General features: G+C 59.5%; 9 protein-coding genes across 10 annotated transcripts; 3 read left to right on the top strand and 6 right to left on the bottom strand.

Annotated features, from left to right (window-relative positions):
• Window positions 1-13: 13 nt before the first annotated feature.
• Window positions 14-1,749, bottom strand: SDRG_16848 (hypothetical protein; the record flags this gene model as incomplete). The annotated part of the gene is made up of 4 exons (XM_008623071.1): window positions 14-1,075; window positions 1,135-1,228; window positions 1,255-1,534; window positions 1,743-1,749. Coding segments are annotated over 4 exons (1,443 nt in total), but the record flags the coding sequence as incomplete, so codon positions are not given.
• Window positions 1,750-2,069: 320 nt separating this feature from the next.
• Window positions 2,070-3,175, top strand: SDRG_16847 (hypothetical protein). The gene has a single exon (XM_008623070.1). It carries the CDS (start codon window positions 2,107-2,109, stop codon window positions 3,103-3,105), a length of 999 nt encoding a protein of 332 aa, XP_008621292.1. The 5' UTR covers window positions 2,070-2,106; the 3' UTR covers window positions 3,106-3,175.
• A 269-nt stretch (window positions 3,176-3,444) lies between these two features.
• SDRG_16846 (hypothetical protein) lies at window positions 3,445-4,032 on the bottom strand. The gene has a single exon (XM_008623069.1). The coding sequence runs from the start codon at window positions 4,024-4,026 to the stop codon at window positions 3,484-3,486; it is 543 nt and encodes a 180-aa protein (XP_008621291.1). The 5' UTR covers window positions 4,027-4,032; the 3' UTR covers window positions 3,445-3,483.
• Window positions 4,033-5,954: 1,922 nt separating this feature from the next.
• SDRG_16845 (hypothetical protein) lies at window positions 5,955-6,697 on the top strand. Its single transcript, XM_008623068.1, has one exon. It carries the CDS (start codon window positions 5,974-5,976, stop codon window positions 6,640-6,642), a length of 669 nt encoding a protein of 222 aa, XP_008621290.1. The 5' UTR covers window positions 5,955-5,973; the 3' UTR covers window positions 6,643-6,697.
• Window positions 6,621-8,126, bottom strand: SDRG_16844 (hypothetical protein). Its single transcript, XM_008623067.1, has 6 exons — window positions 8,071-8,126; window positions 7,904-8,023; window positions 7,363-7,860; window positions 7,154-7,312; window positions 7,049-7,109; window positions 6,621-6,987 (listed from the first exon to the last, which is right to left on the bottom strand). The coding sequence occupies exons 1-6, from the start codon at window positions 8,116-8,118 to the stop codon at window positions 6,911-6,913; spliced, it is 963 nt and encodes a 320-aa protein (XP_008621289.1). The 5' UTR covers window positions 8,119-8,126; the 3' UTR covers window positions 6,621-6,910.
• Window positions 8,127-8,816: 690 nt separating this feature from the next.
• Window positions 8,817-9,956, top strand: SDRG_16843 (hypothetical protein; the record flags this gene model as incomplete). The annotated part of the gene is made up of 3 exons (XM_008623066.1): window positions 8,817-9,012; window positions 9,057-9,614; window positions 9,673-9,956. The coding sequence occupies 3 exons, from the start codon at window positions 8,817-8,819 to the stop codon at window positions 9,954-9,956; spliced, it is 1,038 nt and encodes a 345-aa protein (XP_008621288.1).
• SDRG_16842 lies at window positions 9,948-12,081 on the bottom strand. 2 transcript variants are annotated; one of them, XM_008623064.1, is made up of 10 exons: window positions 11,731-12,081; window positions 11,516-11,686; window positions 11,317-11,467; window positions 11,090-11,270; window positions 10,918-11,036; window positions 10,745-10,869; window positions 10,634-10,690; window positions 10,501-10,592; window positions 10,284-10,459; window positions 9,948-10,237 (listed from the first exon to the last, which is right to left on the bottom strand). In XM_008623064.1, the coding sequence occupies exons 1-10, from the start codon at window positions 12,042-12,044 to the stop codon at window positions 10,019-10,021; spliced, it is 1,605 nt and encodes a 534-aa protein (XP_008621286.1). In that variant the 5' UTR covers window positions 12,045-12,081; the 3' UTR covers window positions 9,948-10,018. The 2 variants fall into 2 exon arrangements, with proteins under 2 accessions (XP_008621286.1, XP_008621287.1); XM_008623065.1 differs by having other exon boundaries at window positions 10,284-10,592.
• Window positions 12,082-12,294: 213 nt separating this feature from the next.
• SDRG_16841 (hypothetical protein) lies at window positions 12,295-12,910 on the bottom strand. Its single transcript, XM_008623063.1, has one exon. It carries the CDS (start codon window positions 12,835-12,837, stop codon window positions 12,334-12,336), a length of 504 nt encoding a protein of 167 aa, XP_008621285.1. The 5' UTR covers window positions 12,838-12,910; the 3' UTR covers window positions 12,295-12,333.
• An 813-nt stretch (window positions 12,911-13,723) lies between these two features.
• SDRG_16840 (hypothetical protein) lies at window positions 13,724-15,701 on the bottom strand. The gene has a single exon (XM_008623062.1). The coding sequence runs from the start codon at window positions 15,659-15,661 to the stop codon at window positions 13,757-13,759; it is 1,905 nt and encodes a 634-aa protein (XP_008621284.1). The 5' UTR covers window positions 15,662-15,701; the 3' UTR covers window positions 13,724-13,756.

The raw sequence follows: 15,701 nt of genomic DNA, 5'->3' as shown, positions 1-15,701 counted from the left end.
CGACAGCAAGGACGTTGACGACCATTCCGGCACCGATCGAGGTCGCACACCGAAAGTAAAAGCTCTCGAAAATGTCGACACGGACGCCGTCGAGACGCTCGACCGTGTTGACCAAGTCGAAGGTCACCGAGTTGTTGTACTCGATGAAGGGCGGGACGTAAAAGAGTAGAATGGCCGAGAGGTACAGAGACAAGACGCTGGAATAGTTGAGAAGAGCCATGAGGCGACTCTCGCCGCAGTACGACGCGCCGCCGATAATGTGCCAGAGGATCTTGGCAAGCTTGAGAAACGCGCAGTTGAGCCAGAGCAAGCGCGTGCTCAGCGAAAAGGTCCGAAAGGTCGCGTCAAATTGCTTTGCATAGGTGTTGTAGACGTGTACGTTGCGGATAAAGATGAGACAATTCTGCAAGTCAAAGAGGACACTGCCGCTGTAGAGAAACACGAAAATGTCGGAATTGTAGCAAAACATTGCGTACGGGAGCGCGTGGGACAGGTGGGGAAAGTACTTGGGCATGACCGTGCGAAGGAGCCGCGTCCAGAGCGAGCTCGTCTTGGTCACATCGACTTCGAGCCACTGGACTGTCCGGCGGCTCGCGAGATACCCGCCAACCGCAAAGAAGATGGCGACCAATTTGGCCCAGAGTGCGACGATCCCAAACGAGCTCCGCGGAAGCATGAGGCCAAGTTCGTACGTGGAGCCGGGTACGTACACCGCCGATGTCACCGTGAGTGTCTTGGCGCTGTCGTTGTACACAAGTGTCAAGTTGCACATGCTGTAGCCTATCTCGGACACCGGGTCACACCCCGAGCAAAACGTGCGCGGGCAAATGCGAAAGTAGTCGACGACGCGCGACTGCGGCGACGAGGTATTTTCAACGGCGAATTCGCGCGTGAAGCGCATGTCGGTCTGCGTGCGCCCCGGGGTATACCCGCGCGCCAGCAGTCGATGGTGGTTGTCATCGGCGGTCGCAAGATTCTTGCTGTCGTCGGTCGTAAAGGCATGGCTCAACGCGTTCTCACGGTAGAACGTCGTAGCGTCCTGCATGACGCCGAGCTTGATGCTTGGCTTCCTCCACTGGCGTAGCGGATACCGAGAAGATAGAGCAGAGGACGGTGTTGTACGTAAGGGTGTACGGCCGAGACTGCGTACACGTTGTCGCTTTTGGTCACCATGTTGGAGACGGTGAGGTTGGTCATCCATTGCCCAATCTCCGAGAGGTCTTCGTAGCTGCCATTGAAAAGGCATAGCGCGACCCCGTGTTGTCGGCAGACCGCGCGGCGGCGACTGGCGTGAGGAAGAAGTGGCCGTTCCCGAGGTAGTCGTTGAGCGTCCAGCTGTTGACGATCGCGTCGACGGCAATGACAATGACCGCGAGAAGATCGAGCGCCTGCACGCAGAGGCGAAAGGCGCGGGCGAGGTAGAAGAGCTGCGGGTAATCTTTCTTGAGCTTGACGAGCACGGACGAGCCCTCGCGGCGGTAGGCGCCCGGGGCATTTCGCTTGCTTTGACGACTGGAAAGGCGGTAACCGTTAGCTAGTCGTTGAAACCGTTTACAGAACTCGGGTACTTTGCGAGCTATTCTTTCGTGTCGCGCCGCTAACGACGTCAACAACTCGATTCAAATGCATCTTCATTAGCGCTTGAATATGGCAATCATTAACCTGGCCCACGTCGGAATCGATCCACGTACCTCCAACACCCAACCTATGAACTTAGCGATTCAATGGCGTTTGCTGGCCACGGTGCATCCTTCGATGGCACAGTGGGGCACCTCGCCAATGCTACAACCGGACCTCGCATCGATCCCTGTGGCACGAGCTTCTCATTTGAATTTGTTGGCGGCGAAACACCACCGTCCACGTTGGCGCTGCTATCTTCTTATGTCGCCGGATCTTGCCCGTCGTCCAGAAGAAGTCCCAGTCGCAAGATGCCAGCATCATTCACCGATGACGGTCCATCGGATGTAGCTGCATCGTGCTTTCCGGTGTGGTGGACTTCGGCGTACCCAGTCGGTCGCCATCTGGTCGGACTTCGCACGGGTTCGTCTCGGTGATCCGCGGATAGATCTCTAACCGTCACATTGCCTTTTCTACGCTGCCACCACCATGTCGTACTCGGGCCTCGCCTCTTTGCAATGGTACTTTACGGGTCTCTGCCACTATGGCGCGCGCGGCTACCGCAAGGCGTCGGCCACGTGGAGCGAGACGCCCGTTGACGTCTCGTCGCGCCACTACGCAGTGACCGGCGCCAACAGCGGCCTCGGCTTTGCGATCGCGACCCAGCTCGCGCAGCTCGGCGCGCATGTGCATCTGGTCTGCCGCGACGCGGGCCGCGCCGAGGCCGCGCGCAAGGCCATCGTCGACGTCTCCTCCCACGACCCGAGCAAGGTGCACGTGCATCTTGGCGACCTCGGCAAGCAGAAGGACGTGCACACGATCGCCGCATCGCTCGCGGCTGCTGCGCCGTCGCTCGACGGTCTGGTCAACAATGCCGGTATCCTCGTCAAGGAGGCGGTCTTCACCGAGGACGATGTCGAGTCGTCGATGGCGGTTGCGATCAACGGCACATACCTCCTCACGGCGCTGCTCCTGCCGCAGCTGCGCAACCATGATGACGGCGCGGTTGGCCGCGTCGTCAACATGTCGAGCGGCGGGCAGTACCTCGGGACGCTCGACCTCGTCGACGTGCGCGGCAAGACACGCGCCGGCGACAAGTTTGACGGGACGCTGGCCTACATGCTGGCCAAGAAGACCCAAGTCGCGCTCACGATGGAGTTTGCGAAGCGGTTCCCGCTCGGCAAAGACAAGGTTGCCTTCCATGTGATGAACCCGGGCTGGGCGACAACGCCCGGTACGACCGGCTCGATCGGCGGCTTTACGCGCCTCCACGGGTGGATGATGCGAACACCCGAGCAAGGGGCGGATACGGCGGTGTGGCTGTGCACGGCGCCGGAGCCCGCCACGTCATCGGGACTGTTTTGGCTCGACCGCCACGTGGTGCCCACTGAGATGTCGTGGGCCTCGACCGCGCACACGGAGGCCGACCGCAGCACGCTCTGGGCGCGCGTGGCCGAGATTTGCGGTCGCGACGCCAGTTCTGCGTGAGCTCGTGTGATCTTGTTCTCCTATTTTAACCTAATCATTGATGCATTGATGCGTATTCGCCCGGAGGACAGCAGTACACGTTCATAGTCGGACGCTGGAAGCGCAATTATTGTCTGCAAACCTGTAGACACACTAAGTTGGCACTTTTACTTCTTGAGTAAACCCCGGACATGGTCGCCATTGAGGTCGTAAGATGATCCTTCCTGGACGCTTCATTCTGGGCCCAGCCCGCTTCTTGGTCGCAGGCTGCTCCGCGCTGACCATACGCTTCCGACGGCTTCCGCCATCGAATGTCTCAAGCGCTGCGATCTTGACCGTCTCGTCTTCCTTGGGCGTTGCTGCGACGACTTGGAAATATAATCTATTCTGTTGCTATTACTAAAACGATTCGACTGAGCATGCGACGGGGTCGGTCGTGCTGTTGAGAAGCAGCGCAAGGCTGTACTTGGTCCAGCTCGGGCGTTCGCTGTGCTGGACGCTGCTGCTACTCGACGACTCGCTCGTGCTGTCCGAGATCCCGCCGTCGTCGGACAACTGCGTCATTCGCTTGTGTTTGGCGTGGCGCGAGCAGTGGCCGCCCGACCGTGCGTGGGTCGTGCAGCCTTCAAAGTGGCACGGCCGGCCGCCGCCATGGCGCACGCACTTGTGCTTGGACTGCGCGAGGCGGGCACAGCCGGGCTCGATGCAGTGCTTCTTCGAGCCCTTGGCGCCATGCCGGCAGCAAAAGCCGCGCCGGTGCGCGTTGGCGCGGCAGCCGTCAAAGCTGCAGAGCGGCCGGCCGCCATGGCGCACGCAGAGCTTCCTTGCAAACACTTGGTTGGAGCAGTCGGGCATTGAGCACTCGGACCGGTTGCGGTGAAAGTCGCACTTGGTCGAGCCCGGCAGCACGGGCTGGTGGCACGAGTTGAATTGGCACTGCATTTTGCAAAGTGAAAAGTGCAATAGCAGTCATGGGTGCGTTGTCGGTTGTAACAAGAAATTCATCTTTCGGATAGTCGGTTGTGTCGGGTTATTATCCCTTGTATCCTATTATTGTTTGTGGGAGGTTTGAACATACGTAAACCGTATGCAAAAGAGACTTGTAAACATGCAATGTGACAGAATATAAAGTTAGGGAGGAAGATACCACCGGCTACAAACGCGCACGCGTCGTGGCCACAACCGCTTGCACTGATCGCGACGGCGTTCGTGGTTGGCAATAATGAGTGATAAGCTTAGTCGTTTAGGTTGCTGTATGATGTAGAGCACGACTCGGTATTCCACTCGATAATGGTTTGGTTGTCGAGGCGGCGTGGATCGATCGGACAGGCCACGAGCAGCTTGGACGGTAGTACACGGTACACGAGTCGACTGAATCCAAAAGCACTGCATTTTGGCGCTGGACGCATGGGTTGTGCGAGTATCAAGGGGCCTTGTGGGTGGTCGTCATCATTCCGAATGCACATCCTCGGGCGGACCGTCGCAAGGGAGTGAAATTTGCGAGCAAGCAACTCGCGATCGCGCGCAGTTGGGATACGATTTGCTTTGGAGTTGATAGCAACGGAAGATGGCGGTTCCATCAAGCGGGTTTCGCCACGACTAGGAGTGTCAGTTGCGTACTTGCAGAGTCTCTCCTCGGTGTTTGCGCCGTGCTTGGTCGTTGAACTCGAAATATATTTGCCACCCTGGTCTTCCATAGCGCGAAAATTTGATGGTCGATGGGCCAAACAACACCCGAGATACCTTGATTCTTGCCACCGTGGTGGTAGTCTCAAGACTCAAAGGAGCGTTGCCTGGCGCAGCATTGCTCTCAACGAAATGCGATATATTGCGGCTTATCTGCGATTCTGGCCGTGCGCTCTCGTGGTGCCGACTTGACTTCGGCTGCAAGACCAACCGGCCGTAATATAGTATGTAAACGTGGGATAGCTGCATGTACCTAGGATCGAAGCTCCTCCGTCATCCACGCCCGAGCTGCCATCCACGATTGACTAAGACGACGGCACTGCAGTCGCGCGACGGTGGCCACCGGTTGTGTGGACACTGTGGACACGCTGGCGCCCGCAGAACCTGCCAAGAAAATGCAATGTTGGCCAGTTGGTTCGCCCCCAAGTACGTAAACGCGGGCGGTTGCAGCACGACCAGAATCTCAGTCCACGGGCGTGACTACCACGGGGTCGACACCGCCATAAACGGGCCAAACGTGCTATATTCTTGAGGCGCGTGATGATGGTAGCTGTCCATTTCGTGCTCGAATTACGCACAAGTAGTGTCCAGGAGCGAGATGCCACAGTCAGGATGGGCCTTGGAACCGACGCCAAGAGCAAAAGCTAGTCGGCTTGCTTGCGGCACGGCACGTGAGAAGGGACCTCGCGCCGACGAGGAAGGTCAAGCTTTGTGGACGTTTAACAACCGTCGTGCACCAGCCGACGGAGATTCCACCCGCGATGACTGCCAGCTGGCCGCTTGATAAGCCGATAGGTAATGGCGCACGAAAATGGTTTGCCGTCGAATTCCCTTAGGTAGTATGAGTTTGCTGTTCTGAAACCGCCGGCAAGTCGGTGCCAGCGCCTCCTCACGCGTCGAGTGCGAATTCCCAGCAACCTTGGTAAAAGCAGAGGCGCCAAAGTCGCCGCAATATCGACCGCACTCGCATCGGCAGGGGCATGTACTTGGATAGGGCAAGAGTGTCGAGCCCCACAACCAACTTCTTGAACGTGGCGCAGCATGGCGGGCGGCAGGTGGACGGGACTCATAACTCGCAGGTGCATCCCACTGCGCACCTGCCACGACAGAAGAAATGTCAGGCTCTGTCTCTACGCCGTCGCTTGCCTTCGCCAGTCTTCGCCGTGCATACAAACACTTCAGTGGCCAATTTGACGCGAAAGCATGACCAAGTGTCGCTTCAACGCGTGCGAAGAGGCTGCGATGGCCAACTCGACCAAGTGTTACTTCCACCGCAGCCGCGGCCATTGCTCCGTGCAGGGCTGCAAGAACCAAGTGTTTGCACGCCACTTGTGCGTGCGCCACGGCGGCCGACCGCTCTGCAGCTTTGAAGGCTGCTACGGCAACGCCCGTCTCCGCGGCTTTTGCTCCAAGCACGGCGCCAAGGTCCCGAAGAAGCTTTGCTCGGAGCCTGGCTGTACCAAGATGGTGCAGTCCAAGCAAAAATGCGTGCGCCATGGCGGCGGCCGCCAATGCCGCATGGACGGCTGCACGACGTACGCCCGCCTCGGTGGCTACTGCTCGCGCCACCACCGAGTGCGCACCGACGACGCGTCGTCGCCGACTGCTGCATCGCCCCACGAGCCCATGATGCCCCCCACCAACTTCTATAGCCAAGGCGCCGCGCCCCCGTACTATTACCCGTCCGACCATCGCCACAGCAACAGCAGCCCCAGCAACACCAAGCCCGAGGCAGACGTGGCTGACCACCGGTGGTGGCCCAGTGCCGACTACACCGCACCGACCGCGTACCACTTTGCCGAGGCGGCGTACACGCCCGTGTTCCGCTACGACCCGCCACGGGACCCGAATGCGTGGACGTTTTCCGTTTAATCCATTTTATCTAAGACTACCATTAACAGCTACATGAAGATCATGTTGTCACTTCCTTGGACTGCCGCGACTTCAGTTGCGACCCCAATCAGGCTTAGTTCCACCCCAAAAATGGCTCCCGATCTGGCATGCTGTTTGCTTTGAAATGGCGGGACGTCTCGTGCTCGAGGTCAAGGCAGCGTCAACTGCAGCCTCTGCCCTGCGGAGTCCTGTGTTCAGTGAGAGGCGACGACTGCGGACGCAAGGCTCGATACATTGATGCGACATCTTAGCGGAAGCGCGGCGGGCCGCCATGCGTGTTCCACAGAAGAATCCGTCGGTCCCACGAGCACGACGCCAACAAACCTATGCAGTCATGGATCAAGCCAAAATGCTATCCGTTGTATCCAAATCCATCATGAGGTACCTGGCACGAAGAGGCTAAAGTCGATGCCCATGACAAACTCGCTGTGGTGCGTCGCCACTTGCTACATGCGTCCGCGTCACCTTGGTTGGTCCAAGCCACTCGTACCGTCTGCGGATGCAGCGCCTTGGTGTCCCAGAGCCGCACCGACATGTCGTAGGACGCCGACGCGACAACGTCCGGCGCATGCGGCGAAAACTTGACCTTGCGGACGGCGTACTGGTGGCCGCGCAGAACGCGCACCTCCATCTCGGGGTTCCGAATGTCCTACTCGATAACGACATCGATGAATGCGGATAATCGCTCGATGGACGTACCCAAATCTTGAGGCTGCCGTCGACAGACCCCGTCACGAGCTGGTTCGGGTCGTACTTGCTCCAGTCCAAGGCGAGGACCTCTTGGGCGTGCGCAGCGATGCGACACACCGACGCGCCCGAGTTGAGATCCCATAGCCGCACCGCGCCGTCGCCCGAGCACGACGCGAGCATCGAGTTGGTGTGGACCGACCACACGGCGTTGTAGACGGGGCCGGTGTGGCCTTGCAGCGTTGCAATCGAGTGGGGTCGCTGCGGCGTCCAGACCTTGACGGTCGTGTCCCAGCTGCCCGAGCAAAAGTGCGTCCGGTCAACCATGTTCCAGTTGACGCTACTCGCCTCCATCGCATGCTCGGCGAACGTCTGGATCGGGAAGTTGTCGGTCGTCGTGACGTCCCACAACTTGAGGTGGCCGTTCGCACAGGCGCTCACGAGCTGCGTCGCATGCGTCTCACTCCACGCCACGTCGTAGACACCGTCTTGCGTATCAAAGGCGCGCATCTACCAGATTGCCTCAGCGCGCCATCGTAGCATATACGCATACCGGCGTGAGGTCGCCGCTGGCCTGCAGCTCCATGACGAGCTGCTGCCCGTTGCCGATGATACCAAAGTACTGCGCGCTCCCGACTGCGAGCCAGTGCTCATGGAAGGGAGAGAACTCGACCTAGAGACAGCGGGCATGAGGCGCGCCGAGGCCATGGCGGCGGCTACCGCGTAGCAGCTAAAGTCGGCGATTCCTTGCCGCGGCTGGACAAACATTGGGCTTTGTGCTGTGTTGACAAGACGCAGTATCCGGATCCGGTTGTACTTGGCTAAAGGCACGCCATTTACAAAGCTCGGCGGAGTTGGCGACCGGGTTGTCAAATATGAGTATGAGTTATTACCCTTCTTTTGAGTCTACCGCGGATAGCTATCCAAGAGAGTGTTGGTATGGTTATAGCTTGGCGCTATTGTCATGCAAGGCACGGCGGTTGCGAGGCTCTTTGCCAGCCGTGGCTTAACGGAATCGCCGTCGTAGTTTAGCTTGCGTCGTTGTCGCTCGCTGCAAGCACCTCGTCGCTGGTGCTTGTTTCCGGTTGCAGTGTAGTAGCATCAAGGCATGGTATCAAGGGAATACTGTAGATCGTTTTCAGGGCACGCCGAGCTCAGCGCTACCGTACGCAAGGCTGGTGCTCGGTACGCAGAGTGGACCAGCTTGCACCCAAGAAGAGAGGGTCCGTGGGTTTTGGCGTAGTATCAAGCCACTGCTGAATGGAGTATGGAGCCCAAGACACTCCTCATGCGTACTAGGTCGTCTCTCTTGCGTGCGGCCTTCGGCTGTCCGGGCTGGCAGCGATTGCATGGAACCCGACCTCGTGCGTGCTGCCACGTGGGGGTTGATCCGGATACGATGTCCGGACAGATTCCATTCCAGCAACCGGATGTCGCGATTGACTTGCATTTTGGAGCTGGACGCCATGTTCAAGAAGCTGGGGTTCGGCCGCCGGACGACCGCGGCGCCTGTGGACGTGCAGCCTGCCGCGGAGCCGCTGCCCGTCCTCGCCGCCATCGACGACCGGCCCTCGACCTTTGGCAACGTCGCGCAGCTCACGGCGGACGAGGCAACGGTTGCGCCCGAGGACATGGCAGCGCTTGAAGGCATCGACTTTGACGGTACATTGCGCGACGCGCTTCCATCTCTCTCACATGGCCTCTAGTCGATGTGAACGCTGTCGACATGGCGATCGAGGCGCCGCCGGTCGCGGACCCTGGCAGCGACTGGAATGGTTGCGGCGGGTGCCCCGTCTCAATGATCACCGACGGCTTTGTGCCGCCCCGCTTCACGTTTGGCTGCAGCAAGAACGCCGACGAGCGCTGGGCGAGCACGCTCACGTGGCGCAGCGTGCACCAGATCGACCACATTCTGCACACGCCGCGACTGCATTTTGCGGTCATCAAGGCGCACTGGTCGCACTTCTTCTGCGCTCGGACGCGCACGGACAACAAGAATCTCGTCGTCTACGAGCACGTCGGTGGCTTGAACAAGGCGCTCGCGGTGCTCGAGGCGCAGCACAGCATTGCTTTCGCAGACGTCATGGCCCACTACCTCTTCCTCACCGAGTTTCAGTGGGCGCGGCTCGACACGCGGCCGTTCGACAAGGCGGCGCCGACCGTCGGCCAGATGGTCAAGATCCTCGACTTCCACGGCATGGCGCTCGGTGACTGCAAGAACGCCGACTTTCGCACATTTGTCTCGTGGACCATGCGCACGATTGGTACACGCTTCGATCCTCGAACTATTTCTTTTTTATTTCTGCATCATTTTTCGCGTAGGCCAGCACTACCCCGAGCGCTGCGCGGCCATCTACATCATCAACACGCCGCCATGGTTCAACACGTTTTGGCTCGTCATCCAGCGCTTGATCAGCGACGTCACCAAGCAGAAAATCCGCATTTGCCCGGCGCCCAAAGACTACGTACGCCGCCTCACCGCATGGCTTGGCCCCGAGCACCTTCCCGCCGTCCTCGGCGGCAGTGCGACGATCGACGGGACAGCACACTTCTCCGAGGACGAAGCCACGTTGCACGCGTATGTGCAAAAGCACCTCACGGCCTAGTGCCCGACAGTATGCACAATATTGGCATCAACAATACTACTATGCATCGAGTCAGAAGACGACTATGTATTGCAAGCCGAGAGGCGCGTCGGGTCCATCTGCTGGCTCCGGCGAAAAAAGTTGGGGCCCCTTCGCGACTGACTCTGCTTGATCGGGATCTTGCGGTCCATGGCTTCGTGCGAGCACTCGAAATCGTGGCGGCCGACAACGCTTGCCCGTCGCCGGCGCTGGATGACGTGCGCTTCGAGGTCGCTGAAGCGTTCGTCGCGCTCCGAGGTTTTCTACGGTGAAGCTTTCGTAAAAACAAATAATAATGAAAATGCAGACAATTTCATCGGGCGCCACGGGCTCGGGATTCCGTTGGTAGAGCTCCGCAATGCGCTCCATGGACCGAAGGATCTCGCCAAAGTCGGGTCGCTTGTCCATGTCAACGTCCCAGCACGCCGTCATGAGCTCCTTGTACAGCTCGGGCGTTGGGTTGGTGAGGTCGGCCGGTCGTAACCCTACCCCTGGTTTGAAAGGCCACCGTTAGCGATGCAAGTACCTTCTTGGCAAACGAGCAGCGGGACTTGAAGCGGGTTCATGCCTTGGTACGGGTCCTTGCGCTCGATCATTTCCCAGAGCACGACGCCAAAACTAGTGGAACGTTTAACTATGCGTTGAAAACACAGTGGGACCTGTAGACGTCGGCCTTTTCCGTGTAATTGTCATGGCGAATGACTTCGGGGGCGGCCCTACAATATAATTGTCTTCTTGTACAAGATTGTCTCATAATCTCTCGCACGTACCAGAATGGGGTGCCCACAAATGTATACTCGCCGTACATCTTGTCTTTATAGCGCGAGAGGCCAAAGTCGGCGACCTTGACGACCAAGTGGTCGGACACGAGGAGGTTCTTGGTCTTGAGATCGCGCTAGCCATATATCGTAAGAACACTAGAGTGGACCAAGATTGTCCATACCTGCAGAATGCCTTGCTCGTGCACGTGGTGCATGCCGTGAATGATGTCCAAGGTGCAATTGAGCACCAACGGCATCGGGATAATGTTGTTTGGGTCCCGCAAATATTCGTAGAGCGACCCTAGCACATGTCAAGTTCGTAGTTTCTACTATGTTGAAATTGAGCTCAAATACCGTTGGCCATGTACTCCATAATGAGCACATAGCAGCTCGACGTGAGACTCGCGCCAATCAAATGCAGTACGTTCGGGTGGTTCATGCGGCTCATGACCCAAATCTCTCGGCGAAAGTTCTTGATCGCTTCCTCGAGGCCTTCCTGGTACGTTTCCCGGGGCATGAGCAGCTTGACGCCGACCTGGCATTGCCTCAGCTACTACTGCCTTTGCCGCAGGGCAAGGTACCCGCGTGTTGCGCCATACGCCGGCGTAGACTTCACTGAGCGGCCCGATCGCGACGCGCTTGACGAGGCGGACTTCTGCCAGCTTGACTTCGTACACGGACGCAAACACGTTGTCGGCGACCTTGAAGCTCACGTTGGAGGTGAGACTGGCCCTAGCAAGCAGAGACAGATGCAGGTTTGGCGTCGGTGCAAGCGGCTACCGGCGCATCGTCAGGAGCTTGTGGACTTTGTCTTGCTCTTGCTGGACGCGGATCGAGTTGGGCGCGACCGCCAGAATCGCATTCTCCTCGTACGTGGGCTTGGTAAAGAGGTCGGACGTGTCGTGGTGCGTCATGAGCTTGTTCGTGATCTTCTTCTGGAGCTTCTTGACGCTAAGTCCACACGGCTAAGTGCCAAAGAGGTTCGGCAGGCGCACCGCGAGTGCTTGCCGAGGAAGGACGAGAGCCCGTTCCGCGCAGCGAGGAACGCTATCCCGTGCTTCTCGTTGTTCTTCTTGCTCTGGATCTGCGCGCTGTCAATGTCCTTCCGGATCATCGTCTCGGAGATCGACACCATGTTCTTGGCTTGGATCTTGCGCAAGAGGCGGCGCTGCTTCGCCCGCGATAGGACGCAGCGTACGATTGGCACGAGAAGGACGAGCAGGAGAAGCGCCAGTAGCAGGTACATGTCGAGGACGAGGCACGTCGAGTCGGCGCAGTGCTCGGCCGAGAAGACGTACTTGACCGCCATGCCTGCGACTACGATGGCGGTTCCAGCTCTGCCACGCTCGGCCAAGAATAGCAACCAAGAACGTACTGGCATGGTCATAACGGCTTGCGACATGCTACGATGATGGACGGTCATGTGCGAAGTGTGACGGGCCGCGATAACGGCGACGGGCGCCAGGAAGGGGCGTGGACGCCATGGACGGGCCATGAGGTCGACGGCCGCGATAGGCCATGGCGGCGTGCTTCAACGGTCGGCGAGCATGAAGAGGGAGTACAGGGTAATACAAGGTGCATTAAGGAGATTGACTAGCTTACGGAATCTTCTTCTCGACGATCGCGGCGCCCGAGGGGTCGGTGCCAAAGATCTCAATGTGCTGCACCTTGGGCATGCCCCACGAGGTCGTCGAGGTCACAAAGACGCGGTCAATGCGGCTGCCGTCCTTGCCGTTGATCGTCATGAGCGCGACGGGCTTGCCATCGACAAGGTGGAAGTCAATGACCTTGTCGGGCAGCGACGCGAGCACGACCTTGAAGTGACCGGGCTTGCCCTCCATGGGCGACACGTTGACGCCGTACGCCGTGTTGCGCTCGACCATGTTGAGGCCCTCGCGCGGTACGCCCGCGTTCTCGAACATGATCCAGTCGACCTTGAGCGGGTCGGCCGCGTTGATCGAGCCGTCGGCGAGGAGGTTGGCCGCGTACGAGACCACGTTCTTGTTCTTATTGCGGTGGATGACGAAGGCGAGGTTGGGCTCATGGCTCGCGCGGACCGTGGGCACCGGGTCGTGCTGCACTTGGGCGTAGTCGAGGGACATGCTGCTGCTGCTTGAGATGCTGGCAAATGCGAAATGAGCTGCGGGCAGGATGGTCCGTGGACGCGCTCCGTTGGTTTCAGACAGGTGCGCGATTCAAATGCATATTTTCTACATGTAAATTCCAGATTATGCCGTCTTTCTGTACTCAGTATGGGGTCAACATATGCACTTTAGTAGCTAACATAGGAGAAGAAGCCCATGCGTTTGGGACGATCTTGGTCGGCCATGTGTACGCTTCAAATGCATACTTTATACTTGCTGTTTGTATTGAATGGAATAGATATACAAATAGCAAGAGAGATCGATGCCAAAGAAGCACGCAAGTGGGATCTCGTGACGTGGAGCCGTTGAAACCGGATAACGGACGTTACGTGGCACTTGGTGTTTGTATGGGTGGGGCAAGCATCCGGATAGGCGGAGATTTGGCGAACGGACTTTGCGGTCGAACGTCGATATCGAAGAAGACGGGAAGAAGCGCGGTCGACGATGGAGGATGGAGGAAGGTCGAGGAAGAGCGAGGTCGATGGGTCCATGAGTCGATGGGTCGATGGGGCGATGGCGCTGGACATGCGAGGTAGACGCTAGTAGCGTCTACCTCGCGCATCACGCTACGACGACGGAGCGGATGAGGTACGGAGCGCAGCAACGGGATGGGCGACGGGATCGAACGTGGGGCCATTACGCACAGCCAAGCCTGCCACGCGTCGCGTCGCCATGCGCCTGCTACGCGTCCTGGCGATGGCTTGGTACAAATAGCTTGGTCGGATGATGGCGATAGGACCTTCCTCGCATCATCTGCGATGCTACAGCCTGCAGGACGCAGGCCATTACGCGCCGCCGCAGCGCGCATGTACTGTCCGATGTATGCGATGCTAGTACTACTGCATGATGTACGAATCGTCTACCATTACGAGAGCATCTACTCGAAGGCGACGACGCTAAAGCGCTGGTTGATGGCGTTGGCATAGCACGTCCAGACCTGCGCCGCCGAGTTCGCGTCGGTCGGGTCGACGTCCAAGCACAGGTTTGGGTGCGTCGCGTGCTTGATCTGGCCGTTGCCGACGATCCACTTTTGGTTGGCGTTGTTGGCGTCGCAGCCGTACGTGTGCAGCTTGTAGCTACTGCCGGCTTGATACGCGTCAAGACACTGCCCGTTGCTGTACGACCGGAGACCGCCGCCCGCGACTTGCTCCCAGAGCTCGGTCCAGCCGCCATTGGGCGCCTTTGCGAGCACCGACGTGTACCACTCGGAGACGACGCGCTGCGTGGAGGTCGTAAGCTGCACAAAGCTGCGGACGGTCGACGAGCTCTGGCAGTTGGATGGCGAGATCCACTGGCGCACGGCGCTAACGTCGCAGCGGGCCACGCCGATCGCGGTGGCACCAGATACTGTCGTGAGGCAGACGCCGTAGGTGCGGTGCTGCACTTGGCCGTTGGCGATCGTCCAGCGCTGGTTGGCGTTGGATGCGTCGCAGGCGTACGTGTGGAGGTGGTAGGACGCGCCGCCGTCACTGCTCCACGTGTCGAGACACTGGCCGTTGCTGGCGACGCGGACCGCACCGGTCGATGGGTCGTATGTCCACTGCTCGTTCGCGCTAAAGCTCGGGGACCCGTAGTAGACACCCGAGTAGTACTCGAAGACGGCGCGGTTCGAGACGGTGCAGAGTCGAATCGGCGTCAATGTCGGCGTCGGTGTAGGTGTCGGCGTCGGTGTGGGCGTCGGCGTCGGTGTAGGCGTCGGTGTCGGCGTCGGTGTCGGCGTCGGTGTAGGCGTCAGCGTCGGCATGATGCTGTTGGGCGGCAGCGGGATGCCGTTGGTCCGCAGATACGCGAGGATGCTTGCGATCGGGATGCCACCGTTGGATGTTGTCGCGGCGTTGCAGCCGCCGCAGTTGTGGAGCGCAATGACGCTGTTGTCCGTGGTGCTCAGGACCGGCGAGCCCGACGAGCCGCCTTGCGTGTCGAGGAGGTACCCGACCTCGTTCATCTGGCAGCTGTTGGGCACGTTCAGCGACACGATCGAGCCTGTCGCGCTGCCTTCGACCACTGTCGCAATGCGCAGTGGGTTGCCGCCCGGATGGCCGACGAGCCAAACGGGCTCGTTGAGCACGGTGGCGCTCTCGCGTGCCTGGAGGTACCCATAGCTGGACACGTCGACGCCCGCGTTGAGATTGAGTTTGAGAAGCGAAAAGTCCAACTCGGCGTTCGTCGCGACCAGCGTCGCGCTCGACGCGACAGTCGTGCCCTTGCACGCGAGCTGCACGTTGTTGCTCGGGTCGTTGCAGGTCGCGCAGGCCGCGCCGAGCTCGACCGACGTTTTCGCGGCGACCGCTGCTGTCGGGACGCAGTGGTTGTTGGTGAGCAGGTGCCCGCTCGAGCCAAAGAGCCAGCCGGTGCAGAGCGTGGAGCCACTCATGAGCAGCCGTGCGACGGCCTTGGACGCCTTGGTCTTGGCTGCATCGCTCACGTAGCACGCTGCCGGCTGCGAGGCGTCGCCCGTCGACGTGCAGATGGACTCGGCACTACCGCCTGCGCCGCCTGCAAAGTACGTGTCGATCGTCACGATCGGCGCGCTGCTGCCGGTCGAGTACGTCGGCGATGAGTAGTTGAGAAGAAGGCGCGGCTGCGTGAAGACGGCCGAGTAGACGTCGTCGAGGTCGCCCGTGTACACGACTTTGTCGCGGCCGTCTTCGGTACCGATCGTCAGCGTTGCGCCCGGCGGAAGCCGCATCGACGCAATGTGCACCGAGAGCGACGTCGCGCGGTCGCTCGAGAGGACCTGCGTCACGGGACCGCTGCCGTTGAGCGTGAGCGAGATGGGCATTGGGGTGCTAAACTGCAGCGGCGTCTGCGCATCGACGGCC

This window comes from Saprolegnia diclina, assembly GCF_000281045.1.
Source record: "Saprolegnia diclina VS20 unplaced genomic scaffold supercont1.156, whole genome shotgun sequence".
In the NCBI taxonomy this organism is placed as follows: domain Eukaryota; phylum Oomycota; class Saprolegniomycetes; order Saprolegniales; family Saprolegniaceae; genus Saprolegnia; species Saprolegnia diclina.
The sequence above is the reverse complement of the archived record's forward strand: the minus strand, read 5'-3'. Positions and strand labels throughout refer to the sequence as shown.

Coding starts and splice junctions, on each gene's coding strand:
- SDRG_16846 (XM_008623069.1), bottom strand. CDS start 4,026: ATGCAGTGCCAATTCAACTCGTGCCACCAGCCCGTGCTGCCGGGCTCG.
- SDRG_16840 (XM_008623062.1), bottom strand. CDS start 15,661: ATGCCCATCTCGCTCACGCTCAACGGCAGCGGTCCCGTGACGCAGGTC.
- SDRG_16845 (XM_008623068.1), top strand. CDS start 5,974: ATGACCAAGTGTCGCTTCAACGCGTGCGAAGAGGCTGCGATGGCCAAC.
- SDRG_16842 (XM_008623064.1), bottom strand. CDS start 12,044: ATGGCGGTCAAGTACGTCTTCTCGGCCGAGCACTGCGCCGACTCGACG. Junction 10,460..10,500: donor GCTGCTCGTTTGCCAAGAAG/GTACTTGCATCG, acceptor AACCAGGGGTAG/GGTTACGACCGGCCGACCTC. Junction 10,238..10,283: donor CCGTGGCGCCCGATGAAATT/GTCTGCATTTTC, acceptor GCTTCACCGTAG/AAAACCTCGGAGCGCGACGA.
- SDRG_16841 (XM_008623063.1), bottom strand. CDS start 12,837: ATGTCCCTCGACTACGCCCAAGTGCAGCACGACCCGGTGCCCACGGTC.
- SDRG_16844 (XM_008623067.1), bottom strand. CDS start 8,118: ATGTTTGTCCAGCCGCGGCAAGGAATCGCCGACTTTAGCTGCTACGCG. Junction 7,313..7,362: donor ACGGCAGCCTCAAGATTTGG/GTACGTCCATCG, acceptor GTTATCGAGTAG/GACATTCGGAACCCCGAGAT. Junction 7,110..7,153: donor AGGCGCTGCATCCGCAGACG/GTACGAGTGGCT, acceptor GGACGCATGTAG/CAAGTGGCGACGCACCACAG.
- SDRG_16847 (XM_008623070.1), top strand. CDS start 2,107: ATGTCGTACTCGGGCCTCGCCTCTTTGCAATGGTACTTTACGGGTCTC.